At 35.9% G+C, this 20,145-nt stretch overlaps 1 protein-coding gene across 1 annotated transcript; it reads right to left on the minus strand.

Annotated features, from left to right (window-relative positions):
• Positions 1 to 5,632: 5,632 nt before the first annotated feature.
• On the minus strand, positions 5,633 to 20,029 carry LOC136239578 (fibroblast growth factor receptor 2-like). Its single transcript, XM_066030332.1, has 5 exons — positions 19,910 to 20,029; positions 9,511 to 9,670; positions 8,321 to 8,457; positions 5,796 to 5,878; positions 5,633 to 5,745 (listed from the first exon to the last, which is right to left on the minus strand). The coding sequence occupies exons 1-5, from the start codon at positions 19,984 to 19,986 to the stop codon at positions 5,732 to 5,734; spliced, it is 471 nt and encodes a 156-aa protein (XP_065886404.1). The 5' UTR covers positions 19,987 to 20,029; the 3' UTR covers positions 5,633 to 5,731.
• Positions 20,030 to 20,145: the final 116 nt, after the last annotated feature.

The following is a 20,145-nucleotide window of genomic DNA, read 5'->3' on the forward strand; positions in this document are numbered from 1 at the left end:
GCTACAATTGCAAACAGGCAATGAATTATACCCTTTCTGCAACTTTTCAATAAACATATTCTAATAGCATCTTCAAACCGGCTGTATAGAACCAGGTGTCCTACAGACCTTCAGCACTTGGCTGTAAAGCCTTTAAAGGTATTGCTAATATGATGATTGTGTTGAATGGAATTAGTACACCTTACATCTTTGATCCATGCCAGGTATCAATAATGTTGAAATGAAATCACTTGTGTTGTACATAACAACTTACTTTGCTACAAAAGCAATTGAATTTCATGCTCTATTAATAATAATAATTATTCTTGGAAACTTTCATCTTCCATTTAATTATAAGTTCATTGATGTCTCATAATGGTATAATAAAATTACTAAATAAGTTAACATAAACTTTTAAAAACATAAAACATTTGTAGCTACATTTATAAATTCTTGCAGCAGCCACAACACAACTAGAATTGGTTCTAAGGTATGGTACTAAAGTGTTCTGCATAGAGTAAATATAGATGTACATGTAAGTTGCATTGTAGATAATGTGCAGTCAAAAGATAACGGTGTTGCTGTTAGTTCAAACTGTTAGCTGCTCTGTTTATTATGTGAGACAAGATAATCAAAGTGCGTCTGAAACCACTCTAACCATGAACAACTTGCTAAAGTTATCTGATGTTCAGGTAAACTTGTTCCATGGAACTTATTATATTAACAATCGCATCATGATCAACAATGTTCACAATATTACACTATCCGGAAATTTAACTAATAATGTTGTAGGCACAATTCTTCAATGCCTTCTGATTGGTGGAATCATAATCAGCAACAGTAGTAACATCAATATTAATGGGATAGTTTTTGAGAATTGCCAAACAAGTTGGCATTTACATATCAAGAAGCTCTGGTATGTTGACAATATTTGGAAATCTCCTGCCTCTCTACTGGTAATGAATTCTTACTTTGTCAATATACAACACATAATTGTACTCAGGATGCAAGCTTACAATATTGTTTTGATTAATGCATTTGCAAAATCCACTTTAAATGAAATTACAGCTATAGGCATAGCTGTATTGTATAATGGTCACTCCATAAATGCAACTAATTGCACTCATGACTTAATGATCAGTAATTACCACCCTTCATACAATGCCTTTAGCCTACACTATTTCTATGAAATAGCAATATATTCAATTTATCACTTCTACCATGTCAGTATAACAATTTCAAATGTCAGCTTTCAGATTGAGAAAGCTTTGTACTATCACTCTGTTTGTTCAAGCGGTAATAACAGTGTTACTCTTACCAAGTGCAATTTTTCAAGTATTAAATTTCTTGTAGATGAAAACAAGTCATTGGTTAGTGTGATACTTCGTGAAACATTTTGCAAGCATGTTTCAGCAGTAAAGCTCATTAACATTATCAACTGCCATTTTGTCAATAATAAATATAATGGTTCAGGGGTACAAAAATACATAATAATGCTACAAGGCCAGTTAAAAATATCAGGTACAAAACTGCAAATAGCTGAATGTGTTTTCTACAAAATTGAAAACTTCATCGTTTTATATTTAGAAGGCAGGATAAATAGTGTAGTTTCATCTGCAATCCCTTCTTTAATTGTTGAGAACACAACTTTATTAGAAATAATCAAAACTGATTCTGTACTACTCTTATTTGAAACAGATTTGAAAATAAAAGGGCCTGTTATATTTTCAAAAATAGCTGCTTTCACAATAATTTCTAGCGTGAAAACTAAAATAATGTTTCACAAATATATCGAATTTTCAAACAGTCATGTAGCTGAAATTGTTCAAACTCAAATAATGTACATTAAAGCTAACACCACCATAAACATCACTTCAAACATTGTAGCATACTCAATATTCCAAGCAGATGATTTTGTGAAGGATCAATTTTATTCTCCATGTCTATTACAGTATAATAGTAGCGATCTAATGAAATCCAAGAACATTTCAATATTAGTAGCTATTAACAGTTATCCAAAATTTTGTGGGTACAAATTTTGCATGTCCCATTGCAATTGGACTGAAAATATTTTGTACACATCTTTCGATGTCAATAAAAGAACAATAAACTTTATAAATCAAAGTGAAGCAAAAATGCTCTCATATAAAAAGGACATATGTTATTGTACTAATAGTAATCAACATGACTGCTTTATTGATGAAATAAATGATGTATATCCCGGACAAACCATACAATTTTATGTGATCAACACTTTAGGAAGTGATATACATGTAACAGTGAACACTGTGCTCCCAACATCATGTAGGGGAATTAAAAATTCTGAAATGGAACAAATTATCCTTAGTACCTGCACCACAATCAGTTACACAATTCACAATAATAGAAAGTGGTGTGAACTCTTCATATCAAATACAAAATATCCACAAATAATTGCCGAAGCTTTCTACATCAAGTTATTGGATTGTCCCTTGGGCTTTATTTTACATCCAGTGGAAGGTTACTGTCATTGTGATCCCATATTATCATCAACTACTATAATAACCATAACCAGTTGCAACATTAATGATCAGACAATATTACGTCCTCCTAACAGTTGGATATCTGTTGATGTGTACAATAATTCTTATCTATATCAGATATCTTCACATTGTCCATACAACTATTGTCTATCTCACTCATCACTCCTTAATCTCTCCAATCCTGACTCTCAATGTCAGTTTAACAGGACTGGTCGGTTGTGTGGAAGGTGTACAAAAGGTCTCAGTACTGTGTTTGGTACTTCTCAGTGTAAATGTTGTACTAATGATTTTCTTTACTTAATAATACCAATTGTAATAGCAGGAGCCTTCTTAGTTGTGATTATGTTCATGATGAATTTAACAGTAACTGACGGAACTATAAACAGTTTCATATTGTATGTTAATATATTAAGTATCAACAGCCCAGTACTTTTGAAGCATCACACTACCACTTATGTACTCATATCCCTAGCTAACCTTGACCTGGGTATTGAAACATGCTTTTACAATGGTATGGATGACTATGCTAAAATGTGGCTACAACTGATATTTCCCATTTACCTCATCTTCATTGCTACATTACTCATCATAACAAGTCGATACTCTACTAGAATACAGAGGCTCACTGCACACAGAGCCCTACCAGTTCTTGCTACATTATTTTTATTGTCTTACACAAAGATTTTACGTACTGTATGCAATGTTTTGTTCTCTTACTCTACACTAAATAGTCTTCCTAACAACAAAGCTATAGTGGTATGGTCTATTGATGCTAACATTCAACTCTTTGGAACAAAATTTACAGCAATTTTTATCATTCACATATTATTATTTCTTGTCATTGTACCATTTAATGTAGTGTTGATTTTCACTAGAACGTTATTCAGATTTAGATTTGTTAGTTATTTCAAACCACTATTGGATGCCTATCAAGGACCATACAAAAGCCAACATTACTACTGGCCAGGACTACAACTTTCAGTGAGAGCAGTTTTCTTTGGATTATCAACACTTGATAAAAATATTAATCTCATGATAGGAATTGTACTGCTAGCAGCACTTGAAGGAGTCCAAGGATATCTGCATCCATTTAAAAATGCTTTTAAAAATATCCAAGAGTTACTCATAATATTTCACCTCACAATTGTGTTTACATTTTCACTTTATCAAAATGCTAATGCCACCATAATCAATATATCTGTTGCTGTAACTGTTGCACACTTTTCCATAATCCTATTGCATCACTTGTGGCTATTTCAGTGTAAGCCTGTACTAGAGATCACTCTTGCCAACAACAATTTTATTATAAAAGTATCAAAAAATGCAAGGAAAGGGCTTGCTAACTTGTGGAAAATAGTAGTTCAACACACTCAAAACAAAGTACATAGTTCACCATTAAATATTGTAATTCCTGATGTAACATATCACTATGATAGATTTCGTGAGCCACTAATTGGAGAGGACAGTTAAGCAAGCAGTAAATATTGTAAATTAATATGTGGCAGGCTTTTTGATTTCGCATTACTATATTGTAGCTTTTATGACTGCAATTGACATGATTATGTTTTCATCAGTGTACATTATTTACACATTATTTGTATTATAATACATGTATGGCAGATATTTACAGAATATACGAATACAGTGTAAGGACATGTCAGCAGCTTAACACATCAACTGTATGGGTGGCCACCTCTATGGATGCTGGTCTAGCTCTCCCAAGTTTCCATCTTATACATGCCAGTGATTGACCGCATGGACTCCGCATGAATGAAAAATGGGCTCCACAATTCAAGTGCATGCTGAATTGCTGATACTATTGGTCGGTGTTATGTTTTCCAAGTAAGATTGCATTGATTAATGTACAGAGGTCCACTTGAAGATGGAAGCCAAAAATTAACCAAATTTTAGGTATACTGTTTCTAAATCCTTTTTCTATAGCAGTTGTAAAAGTTGTTTAGCACAACAATTCTCCAAAACTGACATGCTTCTTCATATTATGATATATGTCCCTTTATAGTGTGAACTAAAACCACTATTCCCTGAGATTCATTTCACTTTCTATATGCCAGTTACATGCATGCACCATAGAATGTATATGGGGGCTATTTTATCTGACAATTTAGTACATCTAACACTGAATTGTATCTTTAGAAACACATCTCTCAGTATATGACCAATCAAGGATAGTTGAAATGACTGTGGAAATGCACCTACAGCTAGATGTGAAATGGTCATACACTAGGTTGGTAAGACAAAAATATTTAACTTGGCTCTTACATTCATGCAAATATATCCTATTCCAGTATTGAGATATGAATAGTTGTGTGGCGGGGTGTAGTTTGTGCCCATGTGCCCTATTTTTGCAGAAAGTTATGTGCAATATTTTTAACATGGCTACAGGATAAACCGCTTCAAGGAACATGTTGAAAATTGGTTTGTAGACAGATTAACCATAAGAGTGCCTTTTGGTGGTTTGAAAGGAATCGATATAAAGGCCATTAAGTTATGCAAACCATGTGTATCAGATCTAATTCCATGAATAAATAAAAACAATTGTCTTGTTTTCATCTAGTCTATAAACTGTAAATGTGCTTTATGGTGCTTCTCAAGCAAATTTGAAGTACATTGACTAAATCATGCACAAGATATAGCAATCTTCCAAGTGTTTCGAAAGGAAGAAGAAAAATACAAAGAAAACAAGAGGAACGTTAAAGGAACATACTGTATCTCAGTGATGGCTAGGTGGATTCAGCTTAAATTTGGAATAGATATAGTGAGGGAGTTTCCATAACAAATTTGATAATTTTTGTTTAGGAACTATCGAGCTATGGATGCGTGAAAGCAGTATTTTCTTTGTTCCTGTAAAAACACACTTGTCTCTGGTGCGCCCGCACTGGCTGTACTTGGCTGCACTTGATATCTTACATATTAAGTGAAGCTTAAGCTGAGTATAAGTGCTGACATTGTGACATTGCTGGCTTATGTCCACTGATTTTTCAGACTCCAGCAACATGTTTATTGTACTATTAGCATCTCCTTTGGGCTCACTACTAGATTGTGTGATAGTTTTTGTACTACCATACGATTCCTGTAAAACCCTTTGAAGTATGGCTTCAATTTGATATAACCGTAACTTTTGGAATAGTAATATAGTTATACAGTACCTAGTTAAACTAGTGTACGTCCACTTAAACACAAAGATTTCAGAACAAACTTCTGTAACTTCATCAGCTTAATATGCCTATAAATAAAACAACAATGGAATACAAATGTGTTTACTTAATATCTTACTTTGTTCCAAAGTGTCAACAATTTCTTCAAATGTAGGCCGCTTTGTGGGAGTATCAGCCCAAGTAGTTTGCATTAATGTAAATCTATAGATAGTGCAAAATGTATTTAAATTATTTTGGTGAGGAAACTATTGATAAAATTGATTAGCATTACAACTTACATTATTTCTTGGCTGCCACCTTTGATTATACAACTTCTAAACCCAAGATTATATATACCCTTTTTACAGGTTGGCTGTCTTTGGCATGGTTATTTGTTCCAGGCTAAATATTTAAGCTGGCATTTTATGAGTTACTTTAATCAGCTTTCAGTACTACAGAAGTACATACAGCACTGTATATGCAAGATGGAAAAGTCTGTTACTGGTACACAAGTACCTAATATAGAAGACTCTACAAACAGCTTTTTTCATACTATACACATTCAGAGAATTATGCTCCCGGACCAATTTTTCATTGTTCTTAATTTTATTTCAATTTTCTCCAAAATAAGTTTTCAGCATGCTTTTCTTATTCCCATTATATTGTTATAAAACACAAATGTGTAACTCGATTGCTGCAAACTTCATTGCAAATGAAGATGTTTAAAGGTGAATTAATGTTCTAAGTTTTGCTTTGAATCTGATAATTATCCAGAGTTATGAACGCTTAATATTTGCATAAAAAAGATCAAGCTTTTTCTCATGGCTACAGAATAGCTCCAAGTATGAGAATGATGATTATGATTTAAAATACAGGCCACCTGTATACTCGATCTACAACAATACTATAAATTATATATATACAAATATATATTTAGAAATAGAGATTTGAAACTATATTAATAAATCTGGAATTTACAATGTCAGAAGGTAATATAAATGGTTCCATCCTAGAAATTTGAACAAATTTGCAATCTTGCATATGGGGTTTGAAGTGATGAACCCTAGTCTAAAATGTGATTGAATTAAAAAACCTGAACTAAAGTAATTATTAACAATTTTATACATCAAAATCAAATCTCCTTATTATATTCATATTCATAGGAGGTAAATCCAGAATGGCTATAGTCTTCAGAATATGTATTATCCCTAAAAGTGACTGGATTTTGCGAAAAGATACCTTTTTCACATGTTTTCCATACAAGCAAACAAAATGATATAACACTTGACTCCTTATACTGATTAACTTGCTCTTAGTAGGCTTGCGCCAATACATGGTTAAATAGAGATTTGATACTACATGGTTAATTACTACATGGTTAATTACTACTAATTGATTACTAAATACTACATGATTAATTAATGTTAATTAATGTAACCATGTATTGTAATCCGGTATATACATTGCCATGCACTGCTAAGGAAGCGTAACTCTAAAAAACTACAAATTGCACATGGAAGTATCTCTCAACTGTTTTATACTGTATCTGTTGTGTTTTCTCATGCAAATTGATTTGAGAAAGCCTTGAGGCTGCCTGTCCTTCACTTTTCTTCACATAAGTATGGGCCACGCCCTTTTCTCTCAAAGGGATTCGCTATTTCTGGTAGCCTGCAAAGCCAGATACATTTGTTTTATGCCCATATAGCCCATTGTGAAAGGCATTCATAACATTTTCAGGAACTTACTTTTCCCATTTTTAAGCTGGCATGAATAAACCATCAACAGCAAAAGTTTACTTAATACGAGGAAGGTTTATGCTGATTCTGCCTTCATTTCACTGCTTTTGACACAAAACTATTTGCTTACGTGGGAAAAATGACATGGACTCACACACACACACACACACACACACACACACACACACACACACACACACACACACACACACACACACACACACACACACACACACACACACACACACACACACACACACACACACACACACACACACACATTTTTTCCAAAACAATTACAGTAACCAGGCGCGCACCTCATAGCTGGCCTTTGGCCGGCTGCGGGGCACATGCCTAGTTAAAAACGGATTTGCTTGGGTGAAAAAGTTGTGAAATCAAAGGTGGCAATGAAGAAATGGCTGCAATAATATTAATTAAAATAATGGCTGATACATAGACATGACTAAAACTACTGACAGTGGCGGTGGAAGGTGGGAGCTAGAGGGACTGGAGCCTCCCAACTTTCAGATGAGAGGGACAGAGCTCCTCCAATAATTACCTTGTGTGACATCACGAGTGTTTTCCAAACTGGCAGCTGCTAATATATCATAATTTATAGTGGAAGGATTCAAGTGTATGTATGTTGTACCTGAAAGATTTTAATCGACAATACTTTTACAAAAAGTGCCACCAGATTCAATCTCGTAGCACATATTTTTCAAAACATTTCTTGGGGGCATGTCCCCAGATACCCTTAACAGGAGTATGCTTTGCATGCTGAGTGTGCTTTGTACACTTTTCTAATCACTGCAACCATGAAAAACGCTCCAGCTTCCTTACAAGTGTCAGCTCAAAAATTTTTGAGCCCCCTCACCCCCCTCCAACTTTTCCACCTTCCTCCGCCTCTGACTGAATGTATTAAACTTACAACTTATCTGGGCAAAGAACTGGTTTGTCTAATCTCTTGCCAGCTTTAATCATAACAATCACATTGTTATTCCCTACACCAGGATAAGGAACTCTTCCAAGTGAAAATATTTCCCAACATGTGACTCCATAAGACCACTGTAATTTGTGAAATGAAGAAATGGTAAAATACAGTTTTTAATACAACATAAAAAGTAAATTACAATGATTGGGATGGACAAAAGGCATGTTTTCAGTTACTGTACTCGCGATTTAGTCTAGACAAAAGGCTGGGTTTTAAGGTTTCCAGAAACTAGCTAATGATCTTAAAACAATTATTATAGTCAGACCAGCACACATAAATTTTAATAGAGCAGTTGGAACTAATAATAAGGAGCAATCAGTTGACTTGTCTGCTGCATCTCACACATACTGTGTAATATATACGAATACATAGGCAAGAATTTGAAGACAAAGTACAACATCAACCTTTGACAGTGAGTATTTTTTAAAACTTTTGATAGTTTATTTGTTATTTTTTATGCATATAGTGACCAAAGTTGCAAAACGGATCTTCATATGCCACTACATATAACTACAATTTGAAGAAGGGTTAGTTGGTTAGAGTGAACTAATTTAAAAACATAGAAAATTAAAAGTTTAGCTTATTGAAGCACAATATTATTACCTTTCAAATTTACACAACTGAGCACATCTCATTCTCAATTACGTGTGGCCTGCACTACCAATTGGCAGCCTCACTGCAAAATGGTTCAACTTGGAGAAGAACTATATATGTAAGTATGCATTAAACTTGTCATTCCTTTTGTTAACAACATACTGGTGTGGCAACATTGTCATTGTATTTCACACAGTTTATGAAACTTTCTCATAAACATTGCCCTGAAGAAAAAGTATGACAGTCATAATTCCATAGTTATAATGTTCTGAGATCTTGAAATCCAGCAAATAGAAACCAATAGTCATGTACATATGTATCTGTACACTCGTGTTTGTATTATTGATAACTCTTATCAATATATATAACCTGTGTTTATTGTTGGTGACAATGCAATGTATTGGTGAAGACATCTGGTGTGATCATACTGAAATAAAACCACTTTACCAGAAATAATAGAGGAGAGTTTGATAGTATCAAGACACACATTCAACCTATTACGAAGAAGGTAAATATGTACAATACATACATACCACATCAGTCTTTTCATCAAAGTAGTTAACCAGAAGTGATTCGGGTGACATCCATTTCACTGGTAGTGCACCCCTTTGTTCACTTCTGTAGTATTCACTTGTATAGATATCCTTGGCTAAGCCAAAGTCTGCTACTTTAATACTACCGCTTCCTTCTACCCTGTGTAAAAGACATGCATAAAGATAATGATATGAAATAGGCATATCATTTATATAACAACCAGTTACTTGTGTACATATTACTATAATAACCGAACTATGAAAAGGTGTGACCTGTAATTTAAGTATGTAAGGTTAAAAAAATTTTAAGTGACAGTCAAGAAATGGCTGTTGTAGTATTTTTCAGATTTTAATAACGACTGCATTGATGTAAGAACTCAATTACATTAATATCATTGCAGTCACTAAAACGATTCACGTGCAATGAAGGCCTTGTTTTTCATAGTGTGTTTTTTGAATAGATATATTACTCTTGCCGGCAAACCCCAAAATCCAGTCAGCTGGCCATGGAGTATGCTATACACTTGCTTTATATGATACTCACAATGGAACTATAGTTGCAGCATATATAACAAACTAGTAGCTTGAGTATACATCATTACAAAAATCAATAGTTACAGGTACACAGAAAAATTTGGAATTTTCAACTAAAGTAGGCACATCGATAAAAAGCACTGAAACAAGCTGGAGTATTGTACGATATTAAATCACAGTAAAACAATAAGAAGTATTATATCCCTACTGTGCATTTCCATTATGGTATCTTGAGCACAGTAGGGATATAACACTTCTTATTGTTTTACTGTGATTTATATCGTGCACTACTCCAGCTTGTTTCAGTACTTTTTATCGATGTGTTATGGTCCCTACTCTAGTTGAAAATTCCAAATTTTTCTGTGTACTTGTTTGTTAACTTTTTTGCAAATAATTATTATGGCTGGTGAACCCACGCATATCGCATCTGAAATGACGCTGCGTGCCCCAGCTACACCAATTATTGTCTGAAAAATCAAGTATCCATTACGCCATTACGCTTCGTTGTCAGCTATGTTCAACCCGTTACACAGCATTTTGGACCAATAACTGTTTGAAAAGCACCTCTGCAATCCATGCATATCGAAAGAAAGAAAGAAATGATGCTGTGCGCTCCAGTTATATCAATTATCATCTGAAAAGTGAAAGTATCCGTTACACTTTGTTGTCAGCTATGTTCAACCTGTTATACGGCAGTACGAATCAAGAATTGTCGAAAAGCACCTCTGCAACCAAAATATCCACTACGAAAATTACAGATGATTTCATTATGACAGGAAGCCATCACATGCTACCGCCAAATCGACACTTTTCGCTGTCAGCAAAGATGAATGGGACATAAAGGAGGACACTGGTAAGTCCATGAAGAATGTATTGTACGTACTGCGGTATGTCAAAAGGCACCTGTCGGGCCGAAGCAACGTTGAACAGTGAAAAAATCAAGCCCATAGCCTTAGTTGTTTTTGAGTTACGCTTGTCTGAAGGCATCAGTCAGTTACTCAGTCAGTAGAAAATTCTATTAAATAAATTTCTTTAAAAATTCTGTAGCAACTTGTTGAAAGTGTTTTGGGGTGAGCTGAAGGCTTTTTTGGGCTTAGTTTTACTTAACCAATACTGCCTCATTGTCATCAGGGAAAATTGAGGCTGGTTTTTGGGTGATTTTATCTCATTGGTCACGCCTACTCCTTTGTGGTCCCTACTATACAGTACTATCATACTGTATGATTATATATTTCTACATACTATTTACCAGAGTTATTTAAACCAGTTTTGTTGATTTCTATTACAATATATTTACTTTGTTACTTTCGTATATAATCAAAATTGCTGAACGTTCTGTTTAAGTGTGACCACTAGTTGATAATACAGGCTGCCACAATTCTAACGATCTATGCCCTTTATGTGTGACGAAATAGATTTCGTATTATGAGTAATCATTCACAGTTTTACTTGATTTACACTAGTGTTACCAGTTAATCTTTGGACTTCTTAGGGGGTGGCAAATATAAAATATTGGACAATGTGCAATAAGAGGCAAAACTAATATACAGTACAGCTCACAAGTAACGTCACAAGTATACACATACGAGTAATGCTCATGTCTTCTTGCACGATTGTTCTTTTGCAATTTACTGTACAAGACCTGTGGAACATCGTGTGGATAAGCACTACCCATGCGAGAAACTTGCCATGCAAGAGAACACTCGCCACTGAGTTTAGTAACTTTATACAACACTTAAATCACGTAAACATTTGTGACCGGATCTGCAAGAGTCCCATATGTTCGTGCAAGCCTAGCTAATTTTACTGTAGAATGCAATAAATGTATGGCCTGCAGAACTGATCAGAACGTAATGGGTGAAATACTTACGAAATTGAAAAAAATTGAATTTTTAAAATCGCTTGTTTCACAATGAAGGAAAGTGATAACACCAAAAACTTTAGTAGCATTGTGATCCCCAAAGCAAGAGGATTCAAAATCTATGCTTTGTGTCATTACTCCCAAGGAGACAAAAGATATGAGTGCTAGTCTGCTTTGCATTGGATGAGCAGTTCTCTATATCACTTTTTACTCATGTTTTTGCCTTCGCTGGTTCACAGTGGTCGTAGGAAAAGTCTGGAAGACAAAACTTACCCAGCAATGGATTTTCTTGTTCATGGAGAATCCAATGGTGTAACTTGCATCTTGGTAGAGGACGGCATTCATCAGTTATGATCGTTTTATTAAGCGCCTGTAGTTTATTGTTGCTGTACAAATTGATTTTTTTGTTGTTGCCACTTTGTAGTGCTGTCGAACAAGTGCTGTAGCTAACTTCAAAAGTTCTTGGCTTCTAGAGTTGAAACTTCGGTTGACCACTACGTGAGTCCTGTTATCTTATCTTACATGATGCTCTCGAGTGAAGTTTGCTATCGTGGAGCATTACTGTAGCCTTGCTGTATCCATGCGAGTCATTCAAGCACACCTCATGCACATCATGCATGCGACGTTTGTAGTTCGTTTTTTACACAAAATACGTACAGAGTATACCTGTATATATATAGTGGCACTTCTCATTAGCATGGTCACAGTATGCCATAATTTGCTTTATTTTCAAAAAAGTCATGATAAAATTTTCACATTAAAAATCGTATACGATTTACAATTTTACTTGAATGACTGCTCTATTAGAGTATCTCAATCTTTTGCACAAATATTTAGTTGTGCAAAAATTTTCATGTAAGAAAACTATTTTGCATACGAAAATTATTTTACAATGAAAAAAAAGTGAATTGCAGTAGCCATTGTGTATTCAACATATACCCCTTTCATATTGTCACGTTGAACCCACATTCAACCCGGGTTAACGCATTCATATGACCATCATAACCAGGTTGAACCCGGGTTGAACCCAGAAGTCATAACCGAGTTCAACCCTACAAAGCAGTAGGGTTGAACTCAGGTTGAATTCAGTTTATGGCTTCAAAAGCAAGTTGCGGTTTTAAATGAATACATAAAATGCATAGAAGACAATTATCACTCAATGAATACCATCATGTGATGATTGCTTGTGAACAGAAACTGGGTTGAACTTGGGTTGAAAGTGGGTTATTCAACCCGGGTTGAACCCACTTTTGGGTGGCCATATGAAAAGGGTGTAATTTATGAATGAGCTTTAAAAATTAAGCATTTATACTGTTCAAAATACAGCAGCCGCTCTTTAGTATAGTGACAAAAAGTATTAGCAAACTTACTTACTTAAACCTCTTCCATATAGCTATTCAGTGGTTTATTGCATCATCACCTTCATAATGATTTTATGACTCTGGTTTTGTAAAAGGAAGTCACAATGACTCTAAGTTAGGCTTGAGTCAAGCATGTTCAAAATTTTGTCCAAAATGCTTTCAGGAATTTCCCAAAATTTTCACCTATTATGCTTTTAGTGTTCCCATTATGCTTGCATTATGCTCCTAGGTTAGCAACATTTCTTACCATTATCTTGGAACATTTAATCAGTGAATGCTCTGTGAATCTCTATTAGAGTAGTGACTGTTCTATTAGAGAGTATCGGTTTAATACTGCGTTTACACTTGCCTCATATCATGCGCTGGCTCAGTTTGGCATGATAAATCTTGGTTTTTTGTAACCCACTAAACAGAGCTGAACTGAACAGGTCCAGCCTTCATAAATCTGCCATGCAGCATGATTATATTCGGTTTTCTATATTCAATATGTTCACTAGACATTACAGGTCTTAAATTGATAAATATCTAATTTTTCAACACTTCATATAAGAAGACTACACAATTACTTATGGGTATTGACCACATTAATTGTTATGAGGGATATCAATGACTTGTAAAGCTATTTACCAACCCTAGAGCACAACCAGGCTAGCACACTTCATTGCAGTAGTCTAAACATGTGCCAATAAATGAGATGTCGCAGTTTCCCACTCTAAGTGTAAACCCAGTATAAGGAGCGCTCTATTGTAGTTTGAGACTGCTCTGCTAGGGAGTATCGATCTATTTCATGGAATTAGGCTCCATAGCTGTTAGACTAGGCTTGCGTCAAATATACTAGCACAATTAAAAGCATCTTGCTCAAGTTGGGGGTAAGTTACGTAAACTAGTTATTTGCTTTATAACTAGTAGCTGGTAACTAGTTACAACTGCCTGAAAAGTAACTAAGTTATAATAGTAACTAGTTACAATGCAACTACAGATAATTATGCCTTAAAAGCAGAGCACTTCAAGTTTAGTGCTACAACCACATTAAGTACTTTCTGTGCACTGTTCTTCATGATTCAGCTTGGCTATACAGACATAATAGTCGAAACTGACCTGAAATGGCTGCAGAATCATTATTTTCAGAAAGTGTGCATATAATTATTATATCTAAACCAAAACAGCCAAACTGTAAAAAAAGAGTGCGACCCCCAAAAAGGCCAGGATGAAAAAAGATGTGAAATCCAAGGTGGCGACCAAGAAATGGCTGTGATGGTAGGTTAATAGCAAAAATTTTAATTACAGCAATTCAGGTGAATTTGCATTGCCTCCTCCACTAGGATTCGGCACCAAATTCACCTGAATTGTTGTAATTAAAATTTTTGCCATTAACCTACCATTACAGCCATTTCTTGGCCGCCACCTTGGATTTCACATCTTTTTTCATCCTGGCCTTTTTTGGGGCCGCACTCTTTTTTTACAGCTTGGTTGTTTTGGTTTAGATATCACTTCTTTTTGTATTGCAAGCCACAAAGCCAGCCATTAACTGGCTGTGGTGCTTCCTTCTAACTTGTTTTTCTTTTCTTTTCTGCAGGAATTAAGGAACAAAGGAAGAAATGTTTTGTACAGCTTTTTGTCTGATTAAAAATATTTGTATATTTAACAATGAAAGATAATCATACTTTAGGTGACTTCTTATACATAACTGAACTGTAGCTGAAACTCCCATTGTTTGTAGCTGAACTCTTTTCAGAGTGACTTGTTTCTAGCTGAATACTCTACATGGTGATTTGTTTCCAACACATATTTCTACAGGGTGATTTGTTTGTAGCTGATCCCTATAAGGTAACTTGTATCTAGCTGATATCTCTACAGGGTGACTTGCTTGTAGCTGATCTCTCTACAGGGTGATTTGTTAGTAGCTGAACTTTCTACTTGATGGTTTCTTTGTAGCTGAACTCTCTACAAGGTAACTTCTTCTAGCTGATCTTTCTATGGGGTGACTTGTTTGTAGCTGAACTCTCTACATGATGGTTTCTTTGTAGCTGAATTCTCTACAAGGTAACTTCTTCTACAGTAGCTGATCTCTCTACAGGGTGACTTGTTTGTAGTCGAACTTTCTACATGATGGTTTCTTTGTAGCTGAACTCTCTACAAGGTAACTTCTTCTAGCTGATTTTTCTACAGGGCAATTTATTTGTAGCTGAATTCTCTACAGGGTGGTTTGTTTGCAGCTGAACTCTCTACATGGTGGTTTTTTTTGTAGTTGAACTCTCTACAAGGTGACTTCTTATAGCTGATTTTTCTACAGGGCAATTTATTTGTAGCTGAATTCTCTACAGGGTGGTTTGTTTGCAGCTGAACTCTCTACATGGTGGTTTTTTTTGTAGCTGAACTCTCTACAAGGTGACTTCTTATAGCTGAACTATCTACACAGTGATCTTTTCGTAGCTGAACTCTCTACAGGGTGATTTGTTTGTAGCTGAACTCTCTACAAGATGATTTGTTTCTAGCTGATCCCTCTATAGGGTAACTTGTTTGTAGCTGAATTCTCTACAGAATGTTTCTTTGTAGCTGATCTCTCTACAGGGTGAGTTGTTTATAGCTGAACTCTCTACAAGGTGATTTGTTTGCAGCTGAACTCTCTACAAGGTGGTTTTTTGTAGCTGAACTCTGTGCAAGGTGATTTCTTCTAGCTGATCTCTCTATAGGGCGATTTGTTTGTAGCTGAATTCTCTACATGGTGATTTGTTTGCAGCTGAACTCTCTACATGATGGTTTCTTTGTAGCCGAACTCTATGCAGGGTGATGTGGTTGTAGCTGAACTCTCTACAGGGTGATTTGTTTGTAGCTGAACTGTCTACAGGATGGTTTCTTTCTCTGCAAGGTGATTTCTTCTAGCTGATCTCTCTACAATGTAACTTCTTGTAGCTGATCTCTCTACTGGGTGGCTTGTGTCTAGTTGTACACTCTACAAGGTGATTTGTTTGTAGCTGAATACTCTACAGGGTGATATTTTGTAGCCAAACTCTCTGCAGGGTGATTTGTTTGGAGCTGAACTCTCTACAGGATGGTTTCTTTGTAACTGATGTCTCTACAGGTGACTTGTTTCTAGCTGATCTCTCTACAGGATGGCTTCTTTGTAGCTGATGTCTTTCCAGGTGACTTGTTTCTAGCTGATCTCTCTACAGGATGGCTTCTTTGTAGCTGAACTCTCTACAGGGTGATATTTTTCTAGCTGAACTCTCTCTAGGGTGATCACTTCACAGCTGAACCCTCTACAAGGTGGCTTCTTCTATCTGATCTCTCTACAGTGTGATTTGTTTGTAGCTGAACTCTCTACAAGGTGACGTTTTCTAGCTGAGCTCTCTCTTGTTTCTAGCTGATCTCTCTACAGAGTAACTTGTTACTAAAGCTGAAGTCTTTACATAGTGGATTTTGGTTGTTAAACTCTTTGCATGAAGCCTTGTTTGTAGCAGAACTTCTACAGAGTGAATTGTTTGTAGCTGAACTCTCTACAGGGTGCATGACTTGTTTATAGCTGAACTCTCTTCAGTGTGACTTGTAATGTTCTGAATCACTACAGCAATATATTTGTAGCTGAACTCTCTATAGGGTGACTTGCTTCTTGCTGAACTGTCTATAAGATTAACTGTTTGCAGCTGAACTCCCTATAGAATAACTTGTAATGTATAGAATTCTATAATGGAATAAATAAATTAGCTGAATGCTCCATTAGGGTGACTGTTCTATTAGAGTATCTCGATCTCGAATTTGCTACACGGAGTTGGCTTTCGAATCATAACTCAGTGGTTTGTAATCCGATTCTTCTGTACTACTGCAAGGACTTTCTATGAAGATTATTCCAGCTATACACCGATTTTCAGCTCATTGCTCTAAGCGGTTTGCCTAGTAGGTGTAAAAACTAGTACTTTTTTATTCATAAAAATCGATCACGTAATTGTGACACAGGTTGGGTTTTGTGTCATATCTCCGTGGTCTTTATCTCGATTCCTTTCAAGCCACCAAAAGGCACTCCTACAATGGTTACTCCATCTACATAGCAATTTTCAACTCATTCCATGAAGCGGTTTCAGTACCCTGTAGGCGTGACAACAAATTGATCTTGTTTTACGCCAATAATCGGTCATAACTCCTGAACCATTCATCGGATTTAAGGTATATGTGGGTATTATGAGTCACATAAGTTAAAAACATTCCTGTCATCTAATAATGTGACCCAAATATTTTTCATACTACTTGTAGGCAAAGGTGTAACCATAAACTACGGTATCCTAAAATTTCAAAAATTATCCTACCATGTGGTGGGCTGTATGATCTTTTCTCTAAAGTACTTTATGTGCTCCTATTATGAGTCATATGGGGGCATTATGGGTCACAATATTCATTACTTCATAAGCTAATTATTTTATATTCAATTATGGTAAATGTTGTAAAAATATTTACAGGCACTCTGATGGCATTCAAAACACTGTGACCATCTATAGTTGATTTGGTTTTTGCACTTGATATCTCCATGCTCCTTACTACATGGTAAAATGTACATGTAGCTAATCCAGAGCAGTATTCCTGCTTAATGAACTAAGTTATCTCTTAATTGCAGTTGCGGTTAGCTTATGATCACTGTCTATGTTGATCTGGAGTAGTATCATCTATTTCTTTCTAAATCTACAGGATTTAACCCTCTGAGCATATTTTTAGGCTATGCGACTCTTAATTCAAAATATCAGCATATACCTTACACCAAATTTGATGCTAGGATTCACCTTTGGACTCCCTTTCTGTGTGCCAAAATTTCAAGGCAATCGGAGTACACATTTGCATTTTATAGCAATTTTTGCAAGTGTGTGAAAACACGAAGAAGAAAAAAAACGAAGAAAAAAAATCGAAACTTTGGCAGCTCGTATCTTGAAAATGGCTGGAGTTAATTTCTTCAAATTTGGTATGTGGACTCCCCTGGCTGGCGGGCAACTCTGTAGGAAATTTGGTTCCAATAGGATAAGGGATCACCGAGATACAAAGGTGTGAAAATGACGTTTTCTTTCTTCCTGTCAATATACCCACGGTGTGGCGTGCTGGCTTCTTGGGCCACACGACACACTATCGTGTGTCTTGATATAGTTCTCTTCTCCCTTGCTCTGGGAAAAATAGCTAATCATATTACAAAAGCTAACAAACAAGCATAACTTATATATATGAAAGTAACTAGTAACTAGATACTTAGTTACATTTTAAAGTAACTATAACTAAGTTACATGGGATAAAAGTAACTAGTAACTAGTTACTCTGAAGTAACTTATATACTCCAATTCTGCATCTTACATAGGCTGGTATACCAGCATAATACTAGCATATTAGGTGAGTACTTGTGTGCTATTTGTAAACTAAAAGAGCCTGAACAACTCTTACAATATTGTAACAATGAACCAAGTAACCATTTTGAAAGCTCTCTGTGCTGCAGAGGACAAGAAACAGAACTTATTAACTGCTAGCACCTGTTAACATAACCAGACACAGCCTAGGCAATTACTGCTCTCTCTATAAGGACATGTGGCTGTAAAGGAATTTCATAAAAGTTAAAGCACAGCTATCATGCTCCTTTGTGCCTTGCAGCGCTTACGAGTTATGCCACAACTCATCCAACCCAACTTGCACACCTTCAGGGTCTTCAATATTGTTCAAGTCGATACTTTCTCTCCAGAGATGGATGTAATACCATCCCCTCTGCCATTTATTTCTGAGCCACACCACACCCACTGAAATAATGGTTTCATTCAATCATCAAACTGTGCTTCTAGTGGCTACCAGTTCCCACCCCTCTCTGACCACCCTGTCCCCTCTATGCTCATTGTTTAGGTTAAAGGAAGAAAGTCCAGCCCTCCTGGAGGAAGACTGAGTGTGGCCCCGACTAGACATTGGGTGACCTGTGGTTCGAATCCTGGGGTAGGAGGGATTTCTTTCCTTTCTTTGGCCCTTTTCTGTTACTCCTTATTGTTAGCTACTGTTCTTAGGTTTCCGGTTCCAGTTTGCTAGGTTAGGTAATCCAAAGGCTGCAGCATATGTTGCTGTCAGACCTTCAGTGCTGGTCACTGTAAAGCTTTAATAACAATAACAATAACAATTGTCCCACTTCCTGCTTGACTATAATATAGCTTAATGTTTTAGTCTATAATAATTGCTATGTTTGTACTGTACCTTCCATGCCCATTTCCCCACTTCCCGCTTGACTTTTTGTACAGCTTAATGTTTTAGTCCCTTGTTACTGTACAATCATAACAATAGACTAAAACATTAAGCTATATAAAGTCTTGCAGGAAGTGGGACAATAGGGATGGAGGGGACAGGGTGGTCAGGGAGGAGTGGAAACTGGTAGCCACTGTGAAATTATCTCACAGCATATCCATCTGATGATATAAATATATATGGATGAATATGCTATGAAATTACAATCTTGTTGATTTCTTTCATAGAGTAGCCTGGCTATAGCTATAGGGCTTCATGGGACATTTTTAAAAGTTTCATTGCCACTCCGTAAAAAAATCCTGGTATCTTATGTTCAAGTAAATTCATCTTTAGTTCCTATAGTGTTAGCTCATATACGTAGCTAGCTACTGTAACAATTAAAGTATGGTAAGCTTACCGTTGCTGGCGTGAGCATATAACTAAACAAAAGATCATCCAAACTGTACTCCAGCTTCGCCGCAGAAGGGTGGACATGTTTGCAAACAGTTCCAGCCAAAGGCAAAGTTCTCCTATTCTGCTACCGATATTTTAGTAAGTCTGTTCAAATTTCGTTGTTTAAATAGTCTGGCGGCGCCCGAATAGCGAAAACCGGTCTCGAAAATCTCAAGCAACTCGTAAATTTTCTGTGTTTTA

Source organism: Dysidea avara, chromosome 11 (genome assembly GCF_963678975.1).
Source record: "Dysidea avara chromosome 11, odDysAvar1.4, whole genome shotgun sequence".
Taxonomy (NCBI): domain Eukaryota; kingdom Metazoa; phylum Porifera; class Demospongiae; order Dictyoceratida; family Dysideidae; genus Dysidea; species Dysidea avara.